The 24,000-nt window shown below is 39.6% G+C and overlaps 1 protein-coding gene across 2 annotated transcripts in view; it reads right to left on the bottom strand.

Annotated features, from left to right (window-relative positions):
* Nucleotides 1-24,000, bottom strand: part of uacab (uveal autoantigen with coiled-coil domains and ankyrin repeats b) — a 68,653-nt gene that overhangs the window by 5,176 nt on the left and 39,477 nt on the right. For both annotated transcript variants that reach the window (XM_079810865.1, XM_079810866.1), the window contains exons 5-16: nt 22,385-22,442; nt 9,491-9,561; nt 9,194-9,300; nt 8,491-8,672; nt 7,359-7,396; nt 6,363-6,416; nt 6,027-6,134; nt 5,791-5,823; nt 4,491-4,583; nt 4,350-4,380; nt 4,114-4,163; nt 87-2,765 (exon numbers count right to left, since the gene is read on the bottom strand). In XM_079810865.1, coding sequence (XP_079666991.1) covers nt 87-2,765; nt 4,114-4,163; nt 4,350-4,380; nt 4,491-4,583; nt 5,791-5,823; nt 6,027-6,134; nt 6,363-6,416; nt 7,359-7,396; nt 8,491-8,672; nt 9,194-9,300; nt 9,491-9,561; nt 22,385-22,442 — 3,504 coding nt within the window. The remainder of the gene's footprint in view (nt 1-86; nt 2,766-4,113; nt 4,164-4,349; nt 4,381-4,490; nt 4,584-5,790; nt 5,824-6,026; nt 6,135-6,362; nt 6,417-7,358; nt 7,397-8,490; nt 8,673-9,193; nt 9,301-9,490; nt 9,562-22,384; nt 22,443-24,000) is intronic.

Below are 24,000 nucleotides of genomic sequence, written 5' to 3'. Positions count from 1 at the left end.
GAGAACACCTTGCTCATAATGAGACAAAATATCAGGCACTTATCAAAAAAGCACTTCCACATAACAAATGAGTATAACCTTCTCACCCTTTTGTCTTTAAGCTCAGTCTGCTCTGAGGATGCTTGAATCCTCTTCTGTAGTTCTCCAATGGTGCGGAGCGATTCCTCATATCTCTCTTTAAGATCTCTGATCTCTTTCTCAATAGAGGCGCTCTTTATCTGCAGGGCCTCAGTTTCCGCTCTCGCCCTCTTTTCACCCTCCCTGGCCTGGGTTGTTTCCCTGTACAGATCCTCATATTGCTCATCCAGTCCTGACAGCCGGTCGCCAAGTTCACACACCTTCTCCTCAAGCTTGTGCTTTTCAGCTGTGAGCTCGGTCACCTGTTCTTCATAGCTACGGAGGTCATCGAGAGCGTGTGTGGCTCTGAGGAGCTCAGTCTGCAGGGTGGCTACATCCTCAGCCCTCTGCGCGCTGGTTTCTTCCTCCTCACGCAGTGCCAAGCGAAGCTTGTTGACCTCATGCTCCAGAGCCTCTTTAACCTGGCTATACTGGGTCTCATCCCAGCTCTGACTCTGGAGTTGTTTCTCTAGTTCATGAACACGCTGGACCTCCAGTTTATGAGCTTCATGTAAGCACTTGCACTCCTTTTGTGCCTCCTGCAGGCTCCCACTGAGAGAGCTCTGCATGGCCTCAAACTGATCCAGATGGATATACTCACTGTCCAGTTTCTTCTGGAGACTCTGGATCTCAGAGTCGCACAACGCGTTTTGCTCCTCTAGTTCGGCCCGCTGGATCGTAACCTCTTTATATTGCTGCTCCAGCTCCACCAACTTCAAACTCAGCTCCTCCACCTGGCCCTTGCAGCGGTCCTCCACTTCTTTGTACTTCTCGCTGGACACTAGCCCCATCTGAAGTTTCTGTTCCAGAGACGCCATCTCTTCTTTCAATTTTTCATTTTCTAGTCTTTGGTTTTCCCCTTTGGTCTTTTCATCATTGTACATCTCCTGCCTTTCAGCAAGTTTATCTGCCAAGTCCTTCAAAGTGGTGTTGAAATAAATCTCTTTTTCCTCCATAGCAGTCAATGGCACAAACTTCAACTGCAATGCCTCTTGAATAGTATCCAACTCTTTCTTCTGTGCTTCGATTTCCTTGTGTAGTTGTGATGCGCTCTCTTGAGCACACTGGTACTTTGAGTTGGCATCTCTAGCTTGCCCCTCTGCTTCTGATAACGCTTTGCTCATCGTGCTTTTGAATACCTCATGTTCCACAAGGCTGATATAGTCATTTGTTAACTTGGCCTGCACATTCTCAAACTCTTCTTTCAACATAGCATTTCCTTCTTTCGCCTTCTGTAACTCCTCGTCCCGAACTCTACAATCATCCTCTAACTTTGCAATTTCAAACTTAGCCTTCTCCAAAGCCTCATCTAACTCCATCTGCACTGTCTCATACTCCTCCTTTGTGACAAAGTCAGTGTCAAAGCTCTGCTTCAGTGTTGCTTTTTCAGCTGCCAAAATCTCAAGTTCATTGACTCTCTCCTGGTATTGATCTTGAAGGCTATTGAAACCTCCTTCCAGTTCTGTGTTGCGTTCTGTGAGTGCAGCAATATCGCTCTCATAACGTTCACAGGGGATGTACATGCTCTTCAGGTTGGTAATATTCTCACAGAGAGAGGTCTTCTCCTCCTGCAGCCTCTGTAGCTGCTCCTCCGCATGCCTTCTCATCTCCGTCTCCTCTGCTAACCTAACCCTTAACTCCTCCACAGCAAGGCCCATAGACCTCTTCACCTCATCATGATTTTCTAAGGCCACAAACTTTGTCTTCAGATTGTTGCTGAGTTCCTGCAGCTCCTCTCTGAGCAGTTCTCTCTCATCCTCACCCTCTTCCACTTCACATATTAATGACTGACACTTTGTAGTGACATCAGCAAGTTTCTTCTTCAGGGTTGAGCTTTGCTCCTCCAGAGCAGCCCGGACTCGCTCATGCTCTTGCAGGGGAACAGTTTGACGGTCGTCCATCACACGGTGGAGCTCTGCAACTTCCTCCAGCACACGGTCATAATCTTCCCTTAACTCAGCCAACTGTAGCTCCTTCTCATCCACAGCATTGGTGAGGAGGTTCTTCATGTTGTCAAACTTCTCTCCTGGAACCATTGACGTCAACCTGACCTCTGCAGTCTTCACTTGACCCTCCATGCTTAAAAGGGTCTCCTCCATGTCTTTATGGTCCTCTTGCATTGCGCTCAGCTCTGCAGTGAGCCTCTCAACCTCCACAGCCAGAAGTCCTTCACTTTTTTTATACTCCTCCAATGCTTTCTCACTCTGCTTCAAATGGTTCCTGACCCGTCCAACCTCAGCAGAAGCTCCCTCATACTTTGCCTTCATCTCATTCAGCTGTGCTTTGAGGTCATCAACAACTTGGTTATTGAGATGATCCTTTACCGCCACCACATGAGCCTGGAGCTGTTTCACCTTTGTCTCAGAGTCTATCATTCGCTTCTGCACATCTCCCATGGCTTCCTCCAGCTCATGTACCTGCTGGTCCGACTCATGTTTGATGGTCTCACACTTCCTGGTCAGCTCCTCGCACTCCTGGGACTTGCATGCTAGAGCCTTTTGGAGGCGGCCCACCTCCTCTTGTGCAGTCTCTTGCTGTCGGCGGACACATTCAAGCTCTTGACAAAGTTTCTCATGATCACCAGCCACCGGCCGAGACAACTCCAAGGGTCGATCCACAGACCGAGATGGTCCTGTAGGCTGCAAGATCTGAATTTAAACACAAGTGGGCATTAATTATTAAATCACATAAACATTCTGTCAGAATATTGAGTGGATAGTTACTAAGCCAAAGTGGAAAAGAGCCTACAATTGTTATTTTTCACAGCTTTCCTTTTCCTCAGGACTATTAGAACAAGAAATTAAGGAAAATAAATCTAGTCTGTAAAAATCCATGGCCAGCCTTCTTTTGAGGAACGGAAGATGGAATGGTTCTCATCCTTTTTCTCACATGGGTTCATAACAAGGGATTAAACCTTTTAAAGGAAACTTTATCTAGGCCACATCCCAAGTCAGACATCTAAACTTACTTTAGCAGGTGCATTTTTTCATATTTTTAAAGTGTGCAGTGACCTCTAACATCGGTGAGAGTAAAGTAGTCTCTGGTGCTAATGTGACAACAAAATTGCATCCACCACATCTGCCCAAAAGCTGAACCCAGGTATGTCCCTTCAGAGAATAGTGCTAATAAATCATAAACCCGTCTGATACTGCAGGCTATGGAGGTTCTGAAATGAAATGAGAGAGAGCAACTTATCTGACTGCCACTGCCTCCCCTAAGCTTAACACAGCTGACATAGACAGTCTGCTCGCTGCATTACTGAACATAAGTAGGAAAAAAATCTAAAATTCCAAACCTTGGGAACCTTTTGCATGCTCAGCAAACCTTTAGAATCATTTCCTGATTTTACATTTAAGCATTTTCACTTGAAGTCTGATGTTGTTGTTGAACTTCATGAGGGAAAATCAGACATAAATGTCAGTGTATGTACACTGACCTGACTGGTTCCTGGTATTTACCCAAGCACAAGAGTAAAAATACAAAACTGCATTTACGTATTGTGTAACCATTTTGTAGACCTGAATGTTACAGATTATTTTATATCAATTAATTATAATATTTTATTAGTAATTACTTTACAGTGCCCATGGTATACATATTGCATGCATAAAAGTGTTACCTTCTTAATAAAAAAAAATAAAAATAAAAAAAAATTTTACAAACAGACTTTCAAGTGCATTACTGTAAATGACCTCAGTTTCTGCCCTGATAACAGAGAGTATGCCATAATTTACCAATACACTTCAACTTGTACTTCCTTTTAAGTACCGATAAAAACCTGTTAGTTCAACAGTAAATTCCCTCAACAGTAACATCTCTCAGGTCACTCCACAACTGTTCCCTTAAAGACCCTCGAGTTCAAGTTCCTCCCATGTTGCATGTTTTGGTTAGTTTACATCAAGTAAATGATACATAAAATACAATTCGTTTTTGGCTTCAGTAGAAATCTTTGGAATTTATGTTGATTGAGAAGATTTTAAAGAAATTTAAATTCACCTGAGCAGAGTCCAAGCTGTGTGACTGTCGAACTAGTACATTGTCTTTTCCTGCAGAAAAAAAGAACCCAGAATGAAAACACACATATGATTGTTTATAGAAATATGACATTTTAAACATCCCTACAATCAACGTAATTTCAACATCAGCACAGTTTATATTGAGGTATCTAATATCAAGTTTGTACTGTACTTAAATCACAGACTAAAGATCCAGATTTTAAAAGACAAAATTACCTTTGATCACAGACTGGCCAGGGTAATCACCCTGTAAAATAAAAACATGCAGATTTATTCATCACTTTAATCATGAGTTTTTGGATCTGGCGTTAACAAGCAGCAGTCCTTGATGAGCATCTTGCAAAGATTTTCACTGACCAAATGGCTCCGCTGCTGGACTCTCACAGTCTCTATGGCCCGGGCTCCTTCTTCCTTCTCTTTGGCAGAAAGTAAAAGCTTCAGCTGTTCTCTCTGGTGTACAAAAGAGATACACATGCATATTCAACAGCAACTCACAGCCAACCTTAAAAAATAAAAAAATAAACCTCCATCAAAACTATGATGATCAGCCCTGCAAACTCAGAAGATGTGGAAAAGGTGACAAATTCTTGTTGTTGGGAGGTCTGGGGGTATCGTCCCCCAAGATAATTTTTTTAATTTTAACATGTAAACAAAGTATTCTGATGCACTCTTACAAGAAAATAAAAGGGAAAATACAACATTTGCTTCAAGTAAAATTGACACTGACACAAATTTCAAAACTGGATTTGATTTCGATTCACAAGCTTGCGATTTGATTAACTTTGATTCAATATGGATTCATTTTGGGGCTTATCAGGTACAGTACATGGATAATTAACTAAAAGAAAGAAAAAAATCTCTCTGAAAAATATACAGGGAACCCCAGTTGGTATAATATTTAATTATAATAATATCATTATTATATTAAAGGTTACAATTAATGGATTTTGTAGGCTACTTGCGTTCAAATTACACATAAGGACGTTTTTTATAATAACATTAATTTTTTTTGATGACAATTAAGTTTCTATTAAAAAAATGAGTAGAAACATTTAAATGGTGGCTGTCAAAAAACATATTTAAACATACATTAATTAAATAACAGGTAAAAATATAATGAATAGGCAATCTAGTGAATATATTTAGCAAAATGCTCATCTCTAAATAATTTTTTTCTAGCTGACTAACGAGTTGATTAACGTTATATGACATTGTTTACAAGCTTCTTCTTTTTTTTTTTTACACCTTTCCTTTCACTGATTAAGGGGGATTACATGTGACATGATGATACAGATTTCGGTAAGTTGTACTGTATCTTTCAACATACTTTCTGATGTTAAGCGGAAGAGATGATCGGTTCAATTGCACTTCACTTGAAAAGAGGCGCCACAGCGCTCTGTCACACCACAAAAGATCGTGGCAGCAAGACTCTCAATCCAGTCTATGGGAAATTAGCCCATTTTCGATTCTTGCAGTTGTACTTGGAATATAACCCTCCCCCCTCCCCTCTTTGGATCTACACGATTGATGATGCTGATGATGGAATAAAATGGATGATGAAGATCGTTCCTTGAGATTGGATGATGAAGGAATTCAAATGAGAATAGACAATGACACTAGGACGGAAGAAAGCATCTTCCAGGACAACACAAAGTACCTCCTTGTGAATGTCCTCCACTGTTGACTTTTCCTGAAAACAGAAAGAGAGAGACAGGAAAATAAAATCTATTACACAAGATGTCTGCAGAGCAACTGCAATATATATACACACACAACCACCTGCTCAGATAAATACAGATGAGTATTTTGGCTTCAATGTATTGCAGTGCTGAAAACACCTGTGTAAGGCACAGACTTATAAATTGGCCAAATATGAAAAGACTGAAGAAACACCTGGCTGAGTTGTTTCTGAAGCATGTTAACTTTATCAAGCAGCGTCCTCTGTTCCTGGTGGACCTTCTTTAGAGACTCCTGTTGGCTCTCATTCTTTTTCTCCAGGTCCTAGAAAACACAAACGCATTTACCGACACGGTCGCTGAATGCACACTCATTTGTATTAAATGTACAATTCACAATACAAAAAACGTCTAGGATCAATGTCTTGCAACCATAATAACCAACAAAAATACAGGTAAAGGAATGTGTAAATGAAAGTCCAGGTATAATAATAACAACATAAAAAAGATGAACAATTTACTGGCAACAGTCATGGAGTTGAATGACCCTCACCTGTATGATCTTCTCATGGTTAGAGGTTTCAGACACCATCTCCATAGACTGCAACTGAAACAGACAAAAAGTATTAATCCAACACAAAATGGTCAGGATTACTTTCCTTGGTAAAATATCTTTGTAAATCAGTGGAGTGGTTATGAGTCTGAGATATGCTACTTTCAACAATAAAATGTTGTATTGTTATAATTTTAGTCCCAACCGATGGTCTAACAGTATTTCTATACACTTCTAGAGAACACTATTATTCAGATGCAAATGTGTGCTGTGGGGCAGAAACAGCTGCTCTTCATACACTTCTGACAAATTCCAATGTTAGAAACGAGTGGCTGCAGTATATTTCTACCATAAATAGAAATCTCTATTTCTCTGATCATTGCAGTACATTTAATGCCTTCAAGGCATTTTTTTAATTGACAAATTATGACATTAGTGAACATTAGTGAATGTCAGGATAAAAAGTGGCTAACTGGATATGGTTTATTTTTTTTATGGAAACATTTATTTTCCCTTACTTTCATCGAACACTGGGTGGCAGTAGTGTGTAAAAATAGCCACAGAACTGCAGTTGTTGATGCAGGTGGGGTCAGATTAGTGCATCAAGACACTGAGACTTGGCATGTGATAAGGAATTATATTAGCTTGAAATAATTTACTTTCCATTTAATATAATAGATGCACAAGTGCTGAAATGAGAAACAAAAGAACCTCTCTGCTCGTTTATCATAAACTCCATTTGTATGATTGCAGTTTCACTGCTCTAGACGGCTTCAGTGAAATTACAATGAGAAAGGCAGCCTTTCTTTGTGCAGTATGTGTGGGGAAATATATATCAGTCCAGTAATAAAACTCAGAGATACTAAAAAACGTTAATCAGCAAGGGGAAACAGTTTTAACCTTGTGTGTTTGAGTACAAACTGTGTAGAGTTTCTTTAAACTCTAATCCACAAGGAGATGCTCAGAATAAAACAAAGGTGAAAATGCGGTGTATACCCGTCTCGTTCTCTGTTCCATCTTGGCAGCTTCTTTTGCTGTGAATACAAACGAGTAATCATTAATTAGCCATTCATGGAACAACCAATATAAAAAAATAAATAAAAACATAGGAGGATTGAGCTGTTTTTCCCCCTCTCATGACCGCTCATACGTGTGAGTGAGTAGCTCTTTCTTTTCACTCTGAAGCATGAAGCTGACAAGACACTGCTCTACACTCTTCTTAGGGAGTGTGCTTCATAAGCTCTTGGGGCTTTGATCTCTCTATTGCCTTACTATCTGATAAAGGCTTATTCACACCAAAAATGATGCAAAAAAGTAATGTGAACTGCAGGGGGGAAAAAATCATTTAAAAACCTTACAAAAATTGCGTTCAACTGATTTCCAACAAAAATGGCAGAAATTTTCATCAGCCTCTGTAAAAAGTTTCAAATATGTGAAAGAAAGCATTCACATACTTGAAAAAAACCCATCACTTAAATGCAAAGGATAATGGAATGGAACAATGGAAGTAATGAGGTGATATAGGGACAATGTTACAATAATAACATTGGTCTACTGTTCAAATATCATCAGAAATTGCTTGGCATATCACTTCTCTTCGCTCGGTTCGTTTATTGCCATTATGACTATTTGGAGTGCTTATTCTGGACACATCACCCAAAAGGTTCTCGGTCCATAAATCTGCAATGAAGGACTACATTATAACCTTTTGTGCTTTCTCTCATTTACATGACTGACTGTCCAGCATATTAAATTGCAGACTACTATCTGTTCTGATGTGACAATACCTGATGCAAATGAAATGCAACTAACCATAAAATTGTGCATCCAATCAAACTTTACAATCTCTGGACATGGTTAACAGTCACTATTGTAATATGGCTAATATTAATACTATATTTGGTCCAGCGTTTGTTCTATGACTTGGTAAATCACATTGTTCTTGTTGTTCATGCATTTACCAACATTTTCCAATTCAGTTTATGTCATGTTAGTAATTATGAATAGTTTTGGGGCAATTCAGTTTGAGGTACATTTTAATTGAGGATTTTAAGCACTGCTCTACAGCTCTAACATTGCAGACATATGGGAGAGAGAGATATTATAAAAACAGGAAGCATAACAAAACCTTTTGTGGCACTGTCCAGATAACTCTTGACAAGAGAGACAAGCTCCTGGTTTTTGCCGAGTCTTGCATAGTGATAACTGTCATGGCCGAAACCATCCACAGCAGTGACATCAGCGCCATGTTTCAACAAAACGTCCACAGCATCCTTACACGCATATTCACAGCCCAGAATCAACGCTGTTCTGAGTGAACAAAGACACAAACACATCTTTAATAGGACTGACAATGACATCAAAATACTACATTCAAAAGTACACCTGAGATTTCTCTAAACTATTAAGACAAGAGCAACACAAAAACATTTTAATATCCCTCTATCCACCTTGTTTTGTCAATGCAAAAGTAACCTATTTCCTGTGAATGTGTGAGACTTCAGATTCATTAGCCGCCATAGGTTAATAACTGAATGAATAACATGCAGTAAACTGTAAAACTGCTTGCGCTAAAAACCAATGCGTTTGTGATTACGATAACAAATAATTAAAAAAAACTAATGTAAACAGACTGTTTTTGTACAGCTGAAATAACTGGTAGTGGCTGAAGCCAGAAGCCTTGCACATTCAATTTTAAAAATGGCCGTGCAAACTACTGCATTAAAAAAAAAAGTTATATAAAGCTAAAGAGAAGTCAGGTAATTAAATATCTGAATGAAGCATGCTTGGCAAGAAAAACAAGAAAAGAGAAATATGAATGTGATGTATACTTATTCTGTTTGTCTCTGAGTGTGATGTCACTTTTTCGTTCCAACAGCAGCTGACAGATGTGTGGATGACACATTTGAGTGGCAAGCACTAATGGGGTCCGACCATCCTATAAACACACACACATATAAAAGTGCACATTTGCAAAATCTAAATCAGAGAGAACATTTGAGGATAAAGTACATCTGAGGGGGAAAAAATATATAGGACATTTGTCCAGGTAAAAATAATGAGACAATATATATAAAAAAAAACATTATCAGGATATTAAATATTCCACAAGCCACATATGAACTCACAAAGTCACTGGCATTAACTGATGCCCCGCTGTCACAGAGCAGCTTCACGCTGGAAGCGCAGCCTGCCATGACTGAAAAGACAAACAACAACAATAATAATAACAACAACAATAATAATAATAATAATAATAATAATAATAAATATAGCTGCGAGCAGCCATTAACGGGGCCAAGCGCAAAGAACAAGACAAGACATGCCACCATGGCTGGGAGGGTTAGACCAACTGAAACAATGAGCAATTAAAGGCATTTTAAGATGATTTTAGGCCTTAATGGCTGAAAAATCATATATACAGTCACTAATAATATGATTTAATGGTTTGTCACTTTTGACCAATAGGTGGCGCAGTAACGAAATTGATGTGGTGTGGTCAGAGTGAGATGACAATGACAAAGGCAAAGTTTGGTGTCATTATGTCAAAGCAGTGCAGAGATACAGCCTCAAGAGTCATTTTGGCATCATGGCTCAACTTTGTCGCTGCAGTATATGAAAACGGTTTTGTCTGTTGACACGAAATTAATAACTTTTTGCTGTAATAGTCTGAAGATGTTACGATTCGATTTTGGTGAAAATCAGGCAAATAGACTAGGAGGAGTTCGAAAAAGTAGGTTTCTGAAGGAAATCAAAATGGCGAACAGAATGTTTGGCCAAATATGGCAAAATTGGGATCTATGTTCTTGGCATGACCCAAGGAATATATTGAAACCATTTTTATGACAATAGTCAAATTTAATCAAAAGTTATTAGCATTATTGGAAAATTCACTATAACTTTTGTCCACAAGGTGGCGCTGCCTTGAAACTTTTTGTGTACTTTCAGGGCTTGGTGACAAAGACACACACCGAGTTTCGTAACGATACGCCAATGCGTTTGTAAAACATAGCACTTTCTGACAAAATTAAAAATGGCCGACGCCCAAAATGGTTGATATGGGAAAATTGGGTATGGTTTGACTCGGCGTGATGCCCCGACTCTAAAGAGACCAGTTTTGTGATATTTGGCTAAAGCGTTCTTAAGTTATAATCCAAAATATCCAATTTCTGTATCTCTGGACCACTAGGTGGCACTGCGCCGAAACGCTGCAGGCAGCCTCAGGTCATGGTTGGCATAACACACACCAAGTTTGGTAAGAATATGCTAAAGTGTTTCGGAGATAAAGCCTGACTTTCATTTTTGCATGCACTTTGTCGATTTAATTTGAGCGTTGTTCAATAACAGTTTGACTAATCATCTCGAGTCTAATACGCTTTTGTCAGCAGAGTCTGAAGATGATCTGGTTCAATTTTCGTGCAAATTGGAGCAACGGCCTAGGAGGAGTTCGCAAAAGTAGTTTTTTCGGTTAATTAAAAATGGCGGGAAAATTATTATGACGGAAAGTGACGTCATATGGTGCAATCGAATCGGCTTGAGCCAAGGAATCAGAGGAAAAAAGAATTTTGTTTCTAGCCCTTATGGTTCAAAAGTTATTAGCAAAAACATGAGTCAAACTTTGGACAGGTGGTGGCGCTAGAGGGATTGTTTTAGAGATTCCAAAATTGGTGTGGTTAATGCTGGGACTGTCTTCTATCTGTGTGCCAAATTTCACAACTTTCCCGCAAGCGGTTCTATGGGCTGCCATAGACTTTCGGCGGAATAATAATAATAATAAATATAGCTGCGAGCAGCCATTAACGGGGCCAAGCGCAAATAAGCCAATATAACATGCCAACACGGCTGGGAGGGTGAGACCAACTGCAACAATGAGCAATTAAAGGCATTTGAAGATGATTTTAGGCATTAATGGCTGAAAAATCATATATACAGTCACTAATAATATGATTTAATGGTTTGTCACTTTTGACCAATAGGTGGCGCAGTAACGAAATTGATGTGGTGTGGTCAGAGTGAGATGACGATGACAACGGCAAAGTTTGGTGTCATTATATCAAAGCATTGCAGAGATACAGCCTCAAGAGTCATTTTGGCATCATGGCTCAACTTTGTCGCTGCAGTATACGAAAACGGTTTTGTCTGTTGACACGAAATTAATAACTTTTTGCTGTAATAGTCTGAAGATGTTACGATTCGATTTTGGTGAAAATCAGGCAAATAGTCTAGGAGGAGTTCGAAAAAGTAGGTTTCTGAAGGAAATCAAAATGGCGAACAGAATGTTTGGCCAAATATGGCAAAATTGGAATCTATGTTTTTGGCATGACCCAAGGAATATAGGAAAACCATTTTTATGACAATAGTCAAATTTAATCAAAAGTTAATAGCATTATTGGAAAATTCACTATAACTTTTGTCCACAAGGTGGCGCTGCCTTGAAACTTTTTGTGTACTTTCAGGGCTTGGTGACAAAGACACACACCGAGTTTCGTAACGATACGCCAATGCGTTTGTAAAACATAGCACTTTGTGACAAAATTCAAAATGGCCGACACCCAAAATGGTTGATATGGGAAAATTGGGTATGGCATGGCTCGGCGTGATGCCCCGACTCTAAAAAGACCAGTTTTGTGATATTTGGCTAAAGCGTTCTTAAGTTATAATCAAAAATATCAAATTTTTGTATCTCTGGACCACTAGGTGGCACTGCGCCGAAACGCTGCAGGCAGCCTCAGGTCATGGCTGGCATAACACACACCAAGTTTGGTTAGAATATGCTAAAGCGTTGCGGAGATAGGGCCTGACTTTCATTTTTGTGGGCACTTTGTCGATTTCGTTCGAGCGTTATTCAATAAGAATTTGACTAATCATCTCGAGTCTAATACGGTTTGGTCAGCATAGTCTGAAGATGATTTGGTTCAATTTTCGTGCAAATTGGAGCAACGGCCTAGGAGGAGTTCGCAAAAGTAGGTTATTCGGTTAAATAAAAATGGCGGGAAAATTATTATGACGGAAAATGACGTCATAGGGTGCAATCGAATTGGCTTGAGCCAAGGAATCAGAGGAAAAAATAATTTTGTTTCTAGCCCTTATGGTTCAAAAGTTATTAGCACAAATATGAGTCAAATTTTGGACAGGTGGTGGCGCTAGAGGGATTGTTTTAGAGATTCCAAAATTGGTGTGGTTAATGCTGGGACTGTCCTCTATCTGTGTGCCAAATTTCACAACTTTTCCGCAAGCGGTTCTATGGGCTGCCATAGACTTCATGGCGGAATAATAATAATAAGAAATCTAACGATTACAATAGGTGCCTGCACCTTCGGTGCTTGGCCCCTAATAAAAATCAGCACAAATACAATAGGGTTTCAGCACTTCGTGCTTGAACCCCTAATAACAACAATAATAAATATAGCTGCGAGCAGCCATTAACGGGGCCAAGCGCAAAGAACAAGACAAGACATGCCAACACGGCTGGGAGGGTGAGACCAACTGCAACAATGAGCAATTAAAGGCATTTTAAGATGATTTTAGGCAAAAATGGCTGAAAAATCATATATACAGTCACTAATAATATGATTTAATGGTTTTTCACTTTTGACCAATAGGTGGCGCAGTAACGAAATTGATGTGGTGCGGTCAGAGAGAGATGACAATGACAAAGGCAAAGTTTGGTGTCAGTATGTCAAAGCATTGCAGAGATACAGCCTCAAGAGTCATTTTGGCATCATGGCTCAACTTTGTCGCTGCAGTATATGAAAACGGTTTTGTTTGTTGACACGAAATTAATAACTTTTTGCTGTCATGGTCTGAAGATGTTACGATTCAATTTTGGTGAAAATCAGGCAAATAGTCTAGGAGGAGTTCGAAAAAGTAGGTTTCTGAAGGAAATCAAAATGGCGAACAGAATGTTTGGCCAAATATGGCAAAATTGGGATCTATGTTCTTGGCATGACCCAAGGAATATATTGAAACCATTTTTATGACAATAGTCAAATTTAATCAAAAGTTATTAGCATTATTGGAAAATTCACTATAACTTTTGTCCACAAGGTGGCGCTGCCTTGAAACTTTTTGTGTACTTTCAGGGCTTGGTGACAAAGACACACACCGAGTTTCGTAACGATACGCCAATGCGTTTGTAAAACATAGCACTTTCTGACAAAATTAAAAATGGCCGACGCCCAAAATGGTTGATATGGGAAAATTGGGTATGGTTTGACTCGGCGTGATGCCCCGACTCTAAAGAGACCAGTTTTGTGATATTTGGCTAAAGCGTTCTTAAGTTATAATCCAAAATATCCAATTTCTGTATCTCTGGACCACTAGGTGGCACTGCGCCGAAACGCTGCAGGCAGCCTCAAGTCATGGTTGGCATAACACACACCAAGTTTGGTAAGAATATGCTAAAGTGTTTCGGAGATAAAGCCTGACTTTCATTTTTGCATGCACTTTGTCGATTTAATTCGAGCGTTGTTCAATAACAATTTGACTAATCATCTCGAGTCTAATACGCTTTTGTCAGCAGAGTCTGAAGATGATCTGGTTCAATTTTCGTGCAAATTGGAGCAACGGCCTAGGAGGAGTTCGCAAAAGTAGTTTTTTCGGTTAATTAAAAATGGCGGGAAAATTATTATGACGGAAAGTGACGTCATAGGGTGCAATCGAATCGGCTTGAGCCAAGGAATCAGAGGAAAAAAAGAATTTTGTTTCTAGCCCTTATGGTTCAAAAGTTATTAGCAAAAACATGAGTCAAACTTTGGACAGGTGGTGGCGCTAGAGGGATTGTTTTAGAGATTCCAAAATTGGTGTGGTTAATGCTGGGACTGTCCTCTATCTGTGTGCCAAATTTCACAACTTTCCCGCAAGCGGTTCTATGGGCTGCCATAGACTTTCGGCGGAATAATAATAATAATAAATATAGCTGCGAGCAGCCATTAACGGGGCCAAGCGCAAACAAGCCAATAAAACATGCCAACATGGCTGGGAGGGTGAGACCAACTGCAACAATGGGCAATTAAAGGCATTTTAAGATGATTTTAGGCAAAATTGCTGAAAAATCATATATACAGTCACTAATAATATGATTTAATGGTTTGTCACTTTTGACCAATAGGTGGCGCAGTTACGAAATTGATGTGGTGCGGTCAGAGTGAGATGACAATGACAAAGGCAAAGTTTGGTGTCATTATGTCAAAGCATTGCAGAGATACAGCCTCAAGAGTCATTTTGGCATCATGGCTCAAATTTGTCGCTGCAGTATATGAAAACGGTTTTGTCTGTTGACACGAAATTAATAACTTTTGCTGTAATAGTCTGAAGATGTTACGATTCGATTTTGGTGAAAATCAGACAAATGGTCTAGGAGGAGTTTGAAAAAGAAGGTTTCTAAAGGAAATCAAAATGGCGAACAGATTGTTTGGTCAAATATGGTAAAATTGGGATCTATGTTCTTGCCATGACCCAAGGAATCTATTAAAACCAGTTTTATTCCAATAGTCAAATTTAATCAAAAGTTATTAGCATTATTGGAAAATTCATTATAACTTTTGTCCACAAGGTGGCGCTGCCTTGAAACTTTTTGTGTACTTTCAGGGCTTAGTGACGGAGACACACGCCGAGTTTCGTAACGATACGCCAATGCGTCTGTAAAACATAGCACTTTCTGACAAAATTCAAAATGGCCGACGCCCAAAATGGTTGATATGGGAAAATTGGGTAAGGCATGGCTCGGCGTGATGCCCCGACTCTAAAGAGACCAGTTTTGTGATATTTGGCTAAAGCGTTCTTAAGTTATAATCAAAAATATCACATTTTTGTATCTCTGGACCACTAGGTGGCACTGCGCCGAAACGCTGCAGGCAGCCTCAGGTCATGGTTGGCATAACACACACCAAGTTTGGCTAGAATATGCTAAAGCGTTCAGGAGATAGAGCCTGACTTTCATTTTTGTGGGCACTTTGTCAATTTAATTTGAGCGTTATTCAATAACAGTTTGACTAATCATCTCGAGTCTAATACGGTTTGGTCAGCATAGTCTGATGATGATCGTGTTCAATTTTCGTGCAAATTGGAGCAACAACCTAGGAGGAGTTCGCAAAAGTAGGTTTTTCGGTTAATTAAGAATGGCGGGGAAATTATTATGACGGAAAATGACGTCATAGGGTGCAATCGAATTGGCTTGAGCCAAGGAAACAGAGGAAAAAAGAATTTTGTTTCTAGCCCTTATGGTTCAAAAGTTATTAGCAAAATCATGAGTCAAACTTTGGACAGGTGGTGGCGCTAGAGGGATTGTTTTAGAGATTACAAAATTGGTGTGGTTCATGCTGGGACTGTCCTCTATCTGTGTGCCAAATTTCAAAACTTTCCCGCAAGCGGTTCTATGGGCTGCCATAGACTTCAATGGCGGAATAATAATAATAAGAAATCTAACGATTACAATAGGTGCCCGCACCTTCGGTGCTTGGCCCCTAAATATAGCTGCGAGCAGCCATTAACGGGGCCAAGCGCAAATAAGCCAATATAACATGCCAACACGGCTGGGAGGGTGAGACCAACTGCAACAATGAGCAATTAAAGGCATTTTAAGATGATTTTAGGCCTTAATGGCTGAAAAATCATATATACAGTCACTAATAATATGATTTAATGGTTTGTCACTTTTGACCAATAGGTAGCGCAGTAACGAAATTGATGTGGTGTGGTCAGAGTGAGATGACAATGACAAAGGCAAAGTTTGGTGTCAGTATGTCGAAGCATTGCATAGATACAGCCTCAAGAGTCATTTTGGCATCATGGCTCAACTTTGTCGCTGCAGTATATGAAAACGGTTTTGTTTGTTGACACGAAATTAATAACTTTTTGCTGTCATGGTCTGAAGATGTTACGATTAAATTTTGGTGAAAATCAGGCAAATAGTCTAGGAGGAGTTCGAAAAAGTAGGTTTCTGAAGGAAATCAAAATGGCGAACAGAATGTTTGGCCAAATATGGCAAAATTGGGATCTATGTTCTTGGCATGACCCAAGGAATATATTGAAACCATTTTTATGACAATAGTCAAATTTAATCAAAAGTTATTAGCATTATTGGAAAATTCACTATAACTTTTGTCCACAAGGTGGCGCTGCCTTGAAACTTTTTGTGTACTTTCAGGGCTTGGTGACAAAGACACACACCGAGTTTCGTAACGATACGCCAATGCGTTTGTAAAACATAGCACTTTCTGACAAAATTAAAAATGGCCGACGCCCAAAATGGTTGATATGGGAAAATTGGGTATGGTTTGACTCGGCGTGATGCCCCGACTCTAAAGAGACCAGTTTTGTGATATTTGGCTAAAGCGTTCTTAAGTTATAATCCAAAATATCCAATTTCTGTATCTCTGGACCACTAGGTGGCACTGCGCCGAAACGCTGCAGGCAGCCTCAGGTCATGGTTGGCATAACACACACCAAGTTTGGTAAGAATATGCTAAAGTGTTTCGGAGATAAAGCCTGACTTTCATTTTTGCATGCACTTTGTCGATTTAATTCGAGCGTTGTTCAATAACAGTTTGACTAATCATCTCGAGTCTAATACGCTTTTGTCAGCAGAGTCTGAAGATGATCTGGTTCAATTTTCGTGCAAATTGGAGCAACGGCCTAGGAGGAGTTCGCAAAAGTAGTTTTTTCGGTTAATTAAAAATGGCGGGAAAATTATTATGACGGAAAGTGACGTCATAGGGTGCAATCGAATCGGCTTGAGTCAAGGAATCAGAGGAAAAAATAATTTTGTTTCTAGCCCTTATGGTTCAAAAGTTATTAGCAAAAACATGAGTCAAACTTTGGACAGGTGGTGGCGCTAGAGGGATTGTTTTAGAGATTCCAAAATTGGTGTGGTTAATGCTGGGACTGTCCTCTATCTGTGTGCCAAATTTCACAACTTTCCCGCAAGCGGTTCTATGGGCTGCCATAGACTTTCGGCGGAATAATAATAATAATAAATATAGCTGCGAGCAGCCATTAACGGGGCCAAGCGCAAAGAACAAGACAAGACATGCCACCATGGCTGGGAGGGTTAGACCAACTGAAACAATGAGCAATTAAAGGCATTTTAAGATGATTTTAGGCAAAAATGGCTGAAAAATCATATATACAGTCACTAATAATATGATTTAATGGTTTGTCACTTTTGACCAATAGGTGGCGCAGTAACGAAATTGATGTGTTGTGGTCAGAGTGAGATGACAATGACAAAGGCAAAGTTTGGTGTCAGTATGTCAAAGCATTGCAGAGATACAGCCTCAAGAGTCATTTTGGCATCATGGCTCAACTTTGTCGCTGCAGTATATGAAAACGGTTTTGTTTGTTGACACGAAATTAATAACTTTTTGCTGTCATGGTCTGAAGATGTTACGATTCGATTTTGGTGAAAATCAGGCAAATAGTCTAGGAGGAGTTCGAAAAAGTAGGTTTCTGAAGGAAATCAAAATGGCGAACAGAATGTTTGGCCAAATATGGCAAAATTGGGATCTATGTTCTTGGCATGACCCAAGGAATATATTGAAACCATTTTTATGACAATAGTCAAATTTAATCAAAAGTTATTAGCATTATTGGAAAATTCACTATAACTTTTGTCCACAAGGTGGCGCTGCCTTGAAACTTTTTGTGTACTTTCAGGGCTTGGTGACAAAGACACACACCGAGTTTCGTAACGATACGCCAATGCGTTTATAAAACATAGCACTTTCTGACAAAATTAAAAATGGCCGACGCCCAAAATGGTTGATATGGGAAAATTGGGTATGGTTTGACTCGGCGTGATGCCCCGACTCTAAAGAGACCAGTTTTGTGATATTTGGCTAAAGCGTTCTTAAGTTATAATCCAAAATATCCAATTTCTGTATCTCTGGACCACTAGGTGGCACTGCGCCGAAACGCTGCAGGCAGCCTCAGGTCATGGTTGGCATAACACACACCAAGTTTGGTAAGAATATGCTAAAGTGTTTCGGAGATAAAGCCTGACTTTCATTTTTGCATGCACTTTGTCGATTTAATTTGAGCGTTGTTCAATAACAGTTTGACTAATCATCTCGAGTCTAATACGCTTTTGTCAGCAGAGTCTGAAGATGATCTGGTTCAATTTTCGTGCAAATTGGAGCAACGGCCTAGGAGGAGTTCGCAAAAGTAGTTTTTTCGGTTAATTAAAAATGGCGGGAAAATTATTATGACGGAAAGTGACGTCATAGGATGCAATCGAATCGGCTTGAGCCAAGGAATCAGAGGGAAAAAGAATTTTGTTTCTAGCCCTTATGGTTCAAAAGTTATTAGCAAAAACATGAGTCAAACTTTGGACAGGTGGTGGCGCTAGAGGGATTGTTTTAGAGATTCCAAAATTGGTGTGGTTAATGCTGGGACTGTCCTCTATCTGTGTGCCAAATTTCACAACTTTCCCGCAAGCGGTTCTATAGGCTGCCATAGACTTTCGGCGGAATAATAATAATAATAAATATAGCTGCGAGCAGCCATTAACGGGGCCAAGCGCAAATAAGCCAATATAACATGCCAACACGGCTGGGAGGGTGAGACCAACTGCAACAATGAGCAATTAAAGGCATTTTAAGATGATTTTAGGCCTTAATGGCTGAAAAATCATATATACAGTCACTAATAATATGATTTAATGGTTTGTCACTTTTGACCAATAGGTGGCGCAGTAACGAAATTGATGTGGTGTGGTCAGAGTGAGATGACAATGACAAAGGCAAAGTTTGGTGTCATTATGTCAAAGCAGTGCAGAGATACAGCCTCAAGAGTCATTTTGGCATCATGGCTCAACTTTGTCGCTGCAGTATATGAAAACGGTTTTGTCTGTTGACACGAAATTAATAACTTTTTGCTGTAATAGTCTGAAGATGTTACGATTCGATTTTGGTGAAAATCAGGCAAATAGACTAGGAGGAGTTCGAAAAAGTAGGTTTCTGAAGGAAATCAAAATGGCGAACAGAATGTTTGGCCAAATATGGCAAAATTGGGATCTATGTTCTTGGCATGACCCAAGGAATATATTGAAACCATTTTTATGACAATAGTCAAATTTAATCAAAAGTTATTAGCATTATTGGAAAATTCACTATAACTTTTGTCCACAAGGTGGCGCTGCCTTGAATCTTTTTGTGTACTTTCAGGGCTTGGTGACAAAGACACACACCGAGTTTCGTAACGATACGCCAATGCGTTTGTAAAACATAGCACTTTCTGACAAAATTAAAAATGGCCGACGCCCAAAATGGTTGATATGGGAAAATTGGGTATGGTTTGACTCGGCGTGATGCCCCGACTCTAAAGAGACCAGTTTTGTGATATTTGGCTAAAGCGTTCTTAAGTTATAATCCAAAATATCCAATTTCTGTATCTCTGGACCACTAGGTGGCACTGCGCCGAAACGCTGCAGGCAGCCTCAGGTCATGGTTGGCATGACACACACCAAGTTTGGTAAGAATATGCTAAAGTGTTTCGGAGATAAAGCCTGACTTTCATTTTTGCATAAACTTTGTCGATTTAATTCGAGCGTTGTTCAATAACAGTTTGACTAATCATCTCGAGTCTAATACGCTTTTGTCAGCAGAGTCTGAAGATGATCTGGTTCAATTTTCGTGCAAGTTGGAGCAACGGCCCAGGAGGAGTTCGCAAAAGTAGTTTTTTCGGTTAATTAAAAATGGCGGGAAAATTATTATGACGGAAAGTGACGTCATAGGGTGCAATTGAATCGGCTTGAGCCAAGGAATCAGAGGAAAAAAGAATTTTGTTTCTAGCCCTTATGGTTCAAAAGTTATTAGCAAAAACATGAGTCAAACTTTGGACAGGTGGTGGCGCTAGAGGGATTGTTTTAGAGATTCCAAAATTGGTGTGGTTAATGCTGGGACTGTCCTCTATCTGTGTGCCAAATTTCACAACTTTCCCGCAAGCGGTTCTATGGGCTGCCATAGACTTCGTGGCGGAATAATAATAATAAGAAATCTAACGATTACAATAGGTGCCTGCACCTTCGGTGCTTGGCCCCTAAATATAGCTGCGAGCAGCCATTAACGGGGCCAAGCGCAAATAAGCCAATATAACATGCCAACACGGCTGGGAGGGTGAGACCAACTGCAACAATGAGCAATTAAAGGCATTTTAAGATGATTTTAGGCCTTAATGGCTGAAAAATCATATATACAGTCACTAATAATATGATTTAATGGTTTGTCACTTTTGACCAATAGGTGGCGCAGTAACGAAATTGATGTGGTGCGGTCAGAGTGAGATGACAATGACAAAGGCAAAGTTTGGTGTCATTATGTCAAAGCAGTGCAGAGATACAGCCTCAAGAGTCATTTTGGCATCATGGCTCAACTTTGTCGCTGCAGTATATGAAAACGGTTTTGTCTGTTGACACGAAATTAATAACTTTTTGCTGTAATAGTCTGAAGATGTTACGATTCGATTTTGGTGAAAATCAGGCAAATAGACTAGGAGGAGTTCGAAAAAGTAGGTTTCTGAAGGAAATCAAAATGGCGAACAGAATGTTTGGCCAAATATGGCAAAATTGGGATCTATGTTCTTGGCATGACCCAAGGAATATATTGAAACCATTTTTATGACAATAGTCAAATTTAATCAAAAGTTATTAGCATTATTGGAAAATTCACTATAACTTTTGTCCACAAGGTGGCGCTGCCTTGAAACTTTTTGTGTACTTTCAGGGCTTGGTGACAAAGACACACACCGAGTTTCGTAACGATACGCCAATGCGTTTGTAAAACATAGCACTTTCTGACAAAATTAAAAATGGCAGACGCCCAAAATGGTTGATATGGGAAAATTGGGTATGGTTTGACTCGGCGTGATGCCCCGACTCTAAAGAGACCAGTTTTGTGATATTTGGCTAAAGCGTTCTTAAGTTATAATCCAAAATATCCAATTTCTGTATCTCTGGACCACTAGGTGGCACTGCGCCGAAACGCTGCAGGCAGCCTCAGGTCATGGTTGGCATAACACACACCAAGTTTGGTAAGAATATGCTAAAGTGTTTCGGAGATAAAGCCTGACTTTCATTTTTGCATGCACTTTGTCGATTTAATTCGAGCGTTGTTCAATAACAATTTGACTAATCATCTCGAGTCTAATACGCTTTTGTCAGCAGAGTCTGAAGATGATCTGGTTCAATTTTCGTGCAAATTGGAGCAACGGCCTAGGAGGAGTTCGCAAAAGTAGTTTTTTCGGTTAATTAAAAATGGCGGGAAAATTATTATGACGGAAAGTGACGTCATAGGGTGCAATCGAATCGGCTTGAGCCAAGGAATCAGAGGAAAAAAGAATTTTGTTTCTAGCCCTTATGGTTCAAAAGTTATTAGCAAAAACATGAGTCAAACTTTGGACAGGTGGTGGCGCTAGAGGGATTGTTTTAGAGATTCCAAAATTGGTGTGGTTAATGCTGGGACTGTCCTCTATCTGTGTGCCAAATTTCACAACTTTCCCGCAAGCGGTTCTATGGGCTGCCATAGACTTCGTGGCGGAATAATAATAATAAGAAATCTAACGATTACAATAGGTGCCTGCACCTTCGGTGCTTGGCCCCTAATAATAATAATAATAATAATATTCCTAAACATTTCCCCAAAGCATCCGAATTAGATTCAGTAGACTCATCTGACACCACACTCAAAAATAATACAAATAATATGAATAAATAAATCCAAACCCTCCACTGGGCACTGAGCAAGAGCAAGAGCTCTAAATCTTACATGAAAGCCTTCTGAGGAAAGGAAAATAATTCCTTGAACTACATCTTATTGATTACGACTGCTGCTGCCTCAAAAAATCTCTTTCAAATGTTCATCCACTACCCCTTGTCTCCATCCCTTGCTTCACTACTCATTGAAGGAGGCAGTAAAAAGGAGGAATGGAAACGGAGGGAGTGGAAAAGCCCAAAGTCAGGTTGAATAGAGTGGACTGCAGAGTTCAATTCCAACAAAATCTCAAAATGTACAAAGCTTTTTGCTTACCAGCATCATGCAAGGCTGTTCTTCCCTGCAGGTCCACATTTCCCACTGGGCAATTGTGCTGAAACACAAAACACTGGTCACACACACTGTCAGGCCAAGCTTTTGAGCTTTAAAAGGTCAGAGGAGGAGTCTAAACTTTCAAAAACATCCCAGATGACTGATTTCTTCTAAAAATAAGAACACAGAAACAAAGAACGGACTAGAACGACACCGGTGTGTGAGACTCTAGTTTGAATCTTTGATTCTGAACCCAAGAAGGGAAAACGGGTCAAGCAAAGGAGATTGTTGCTAAGATACTGGCCTCAATGGTCTATATCCCATCACTCTCTGTGCCCTCATTTCTAAAATCTTTCTTACTCTCCATATTGCGCTCTCTGTCCTACTTTCTCAAGCCCAATACTTTCTCTTCTGCTTTTTGCTACCTCTAACAAAACAACTCCTCTGACTTCAGTCACTATAAAAACCCCTTATACTCTAGCAACAGCCTCCAAAACCAGTAGCAAGGTCACATGGTCCTGTTGGCTAACTGTGTCCTGGGTAACTCTATCTGATGGGCTCTAGGAGCCAGGTTCAGATTGCACATGACGACGGCATTAGAAATATAGACTGCAGGTTACAGTACGGGCAACCTGTCAACACTGCAGACACCCGGAAAATACTCTCATTCAGTCACTCAATGTTGTCTGCATAAGCAGTACGCAGTCAGAACACTGACAGAGCATTATGGTGGATTATGCTTTATATTAGCTGGCAGCTGCAAGTGTTGCACCAGTGATTTCAAAAACAAGCGTTAAACAAACTTTTATATACGAAGACTCATTTTTACATAATTAGTCTAGTCAGACATTTCCAATTTTGCTCCCTGTGGTACAAGTAATTAACACAAACAAATCATTGCGACAAAGACGCTATTGTTGGAGTCATCAAGCAAGTGATAGGAATCATTTCCTATCTTAATTATTTTGAGTTTTACCCTCTTGCAAAATGAGTTTGTGGATTAATTGATTCAAATTAAACAGTATCTGTAAACAAGCTCTGCCCAATTTGCCTTCAAACTGCATAATTTTCTCATAATCAGGATTTCAGGTTCAGCATTATGCAATTGAGGTTCATCAATTTATTATTTTGTTAAATAAACTTTGTTTTTGAGCCTTTGGGCTGGAATAAGCTTGCCAATACCAATTAAGGTTTGCAAACAAACTTAAGGGGGGGAAAAGGGATGGGGGGTATTTTGCTGCCCTTCCATTAACACACAGATGACAATGAAGTAGCGCTGGGTATTGCCCTATGATACAATACATCAATTAGAATACATACACTACTGTTCAGGTTAAAATTGGAACAGCATTTTTTCATTCTGCAAGGATGCATTTAATTGATCAGGAGTGAGAGTGAAAACATTTACAATGTTACAATAAATGCTGTTTTTTTTAACAGCATATTCAAAGAATCCTAAATAAAAGTATTATAGTTTACACAAAAATATTAAGCAGCACAACAGTTATCAACATTGATAATAATTAATGTTTCTTGAGCATCAAATCTGCATTTTATCTTGATTTCTGAAGGATCATGCGACACTGAAGACTGGAGTAATGATGCTGAAAATTCAGCAT

Source organism: Gobio gobio, assembly GCF_949357685.1.
Source record: "Gobio gobio genome assembly, chromosome: 2".
NCBI classification, from domain to species: domain Eukaryota; kingdom Metazoa; phylum Chordata; class Actinopteri; order Cypriniformes; family Gobionidae; genus Gobio; species Gobio gobio.
This window is presented reverse-complemented; position numbering and strand designations above follow the sequence as displayed.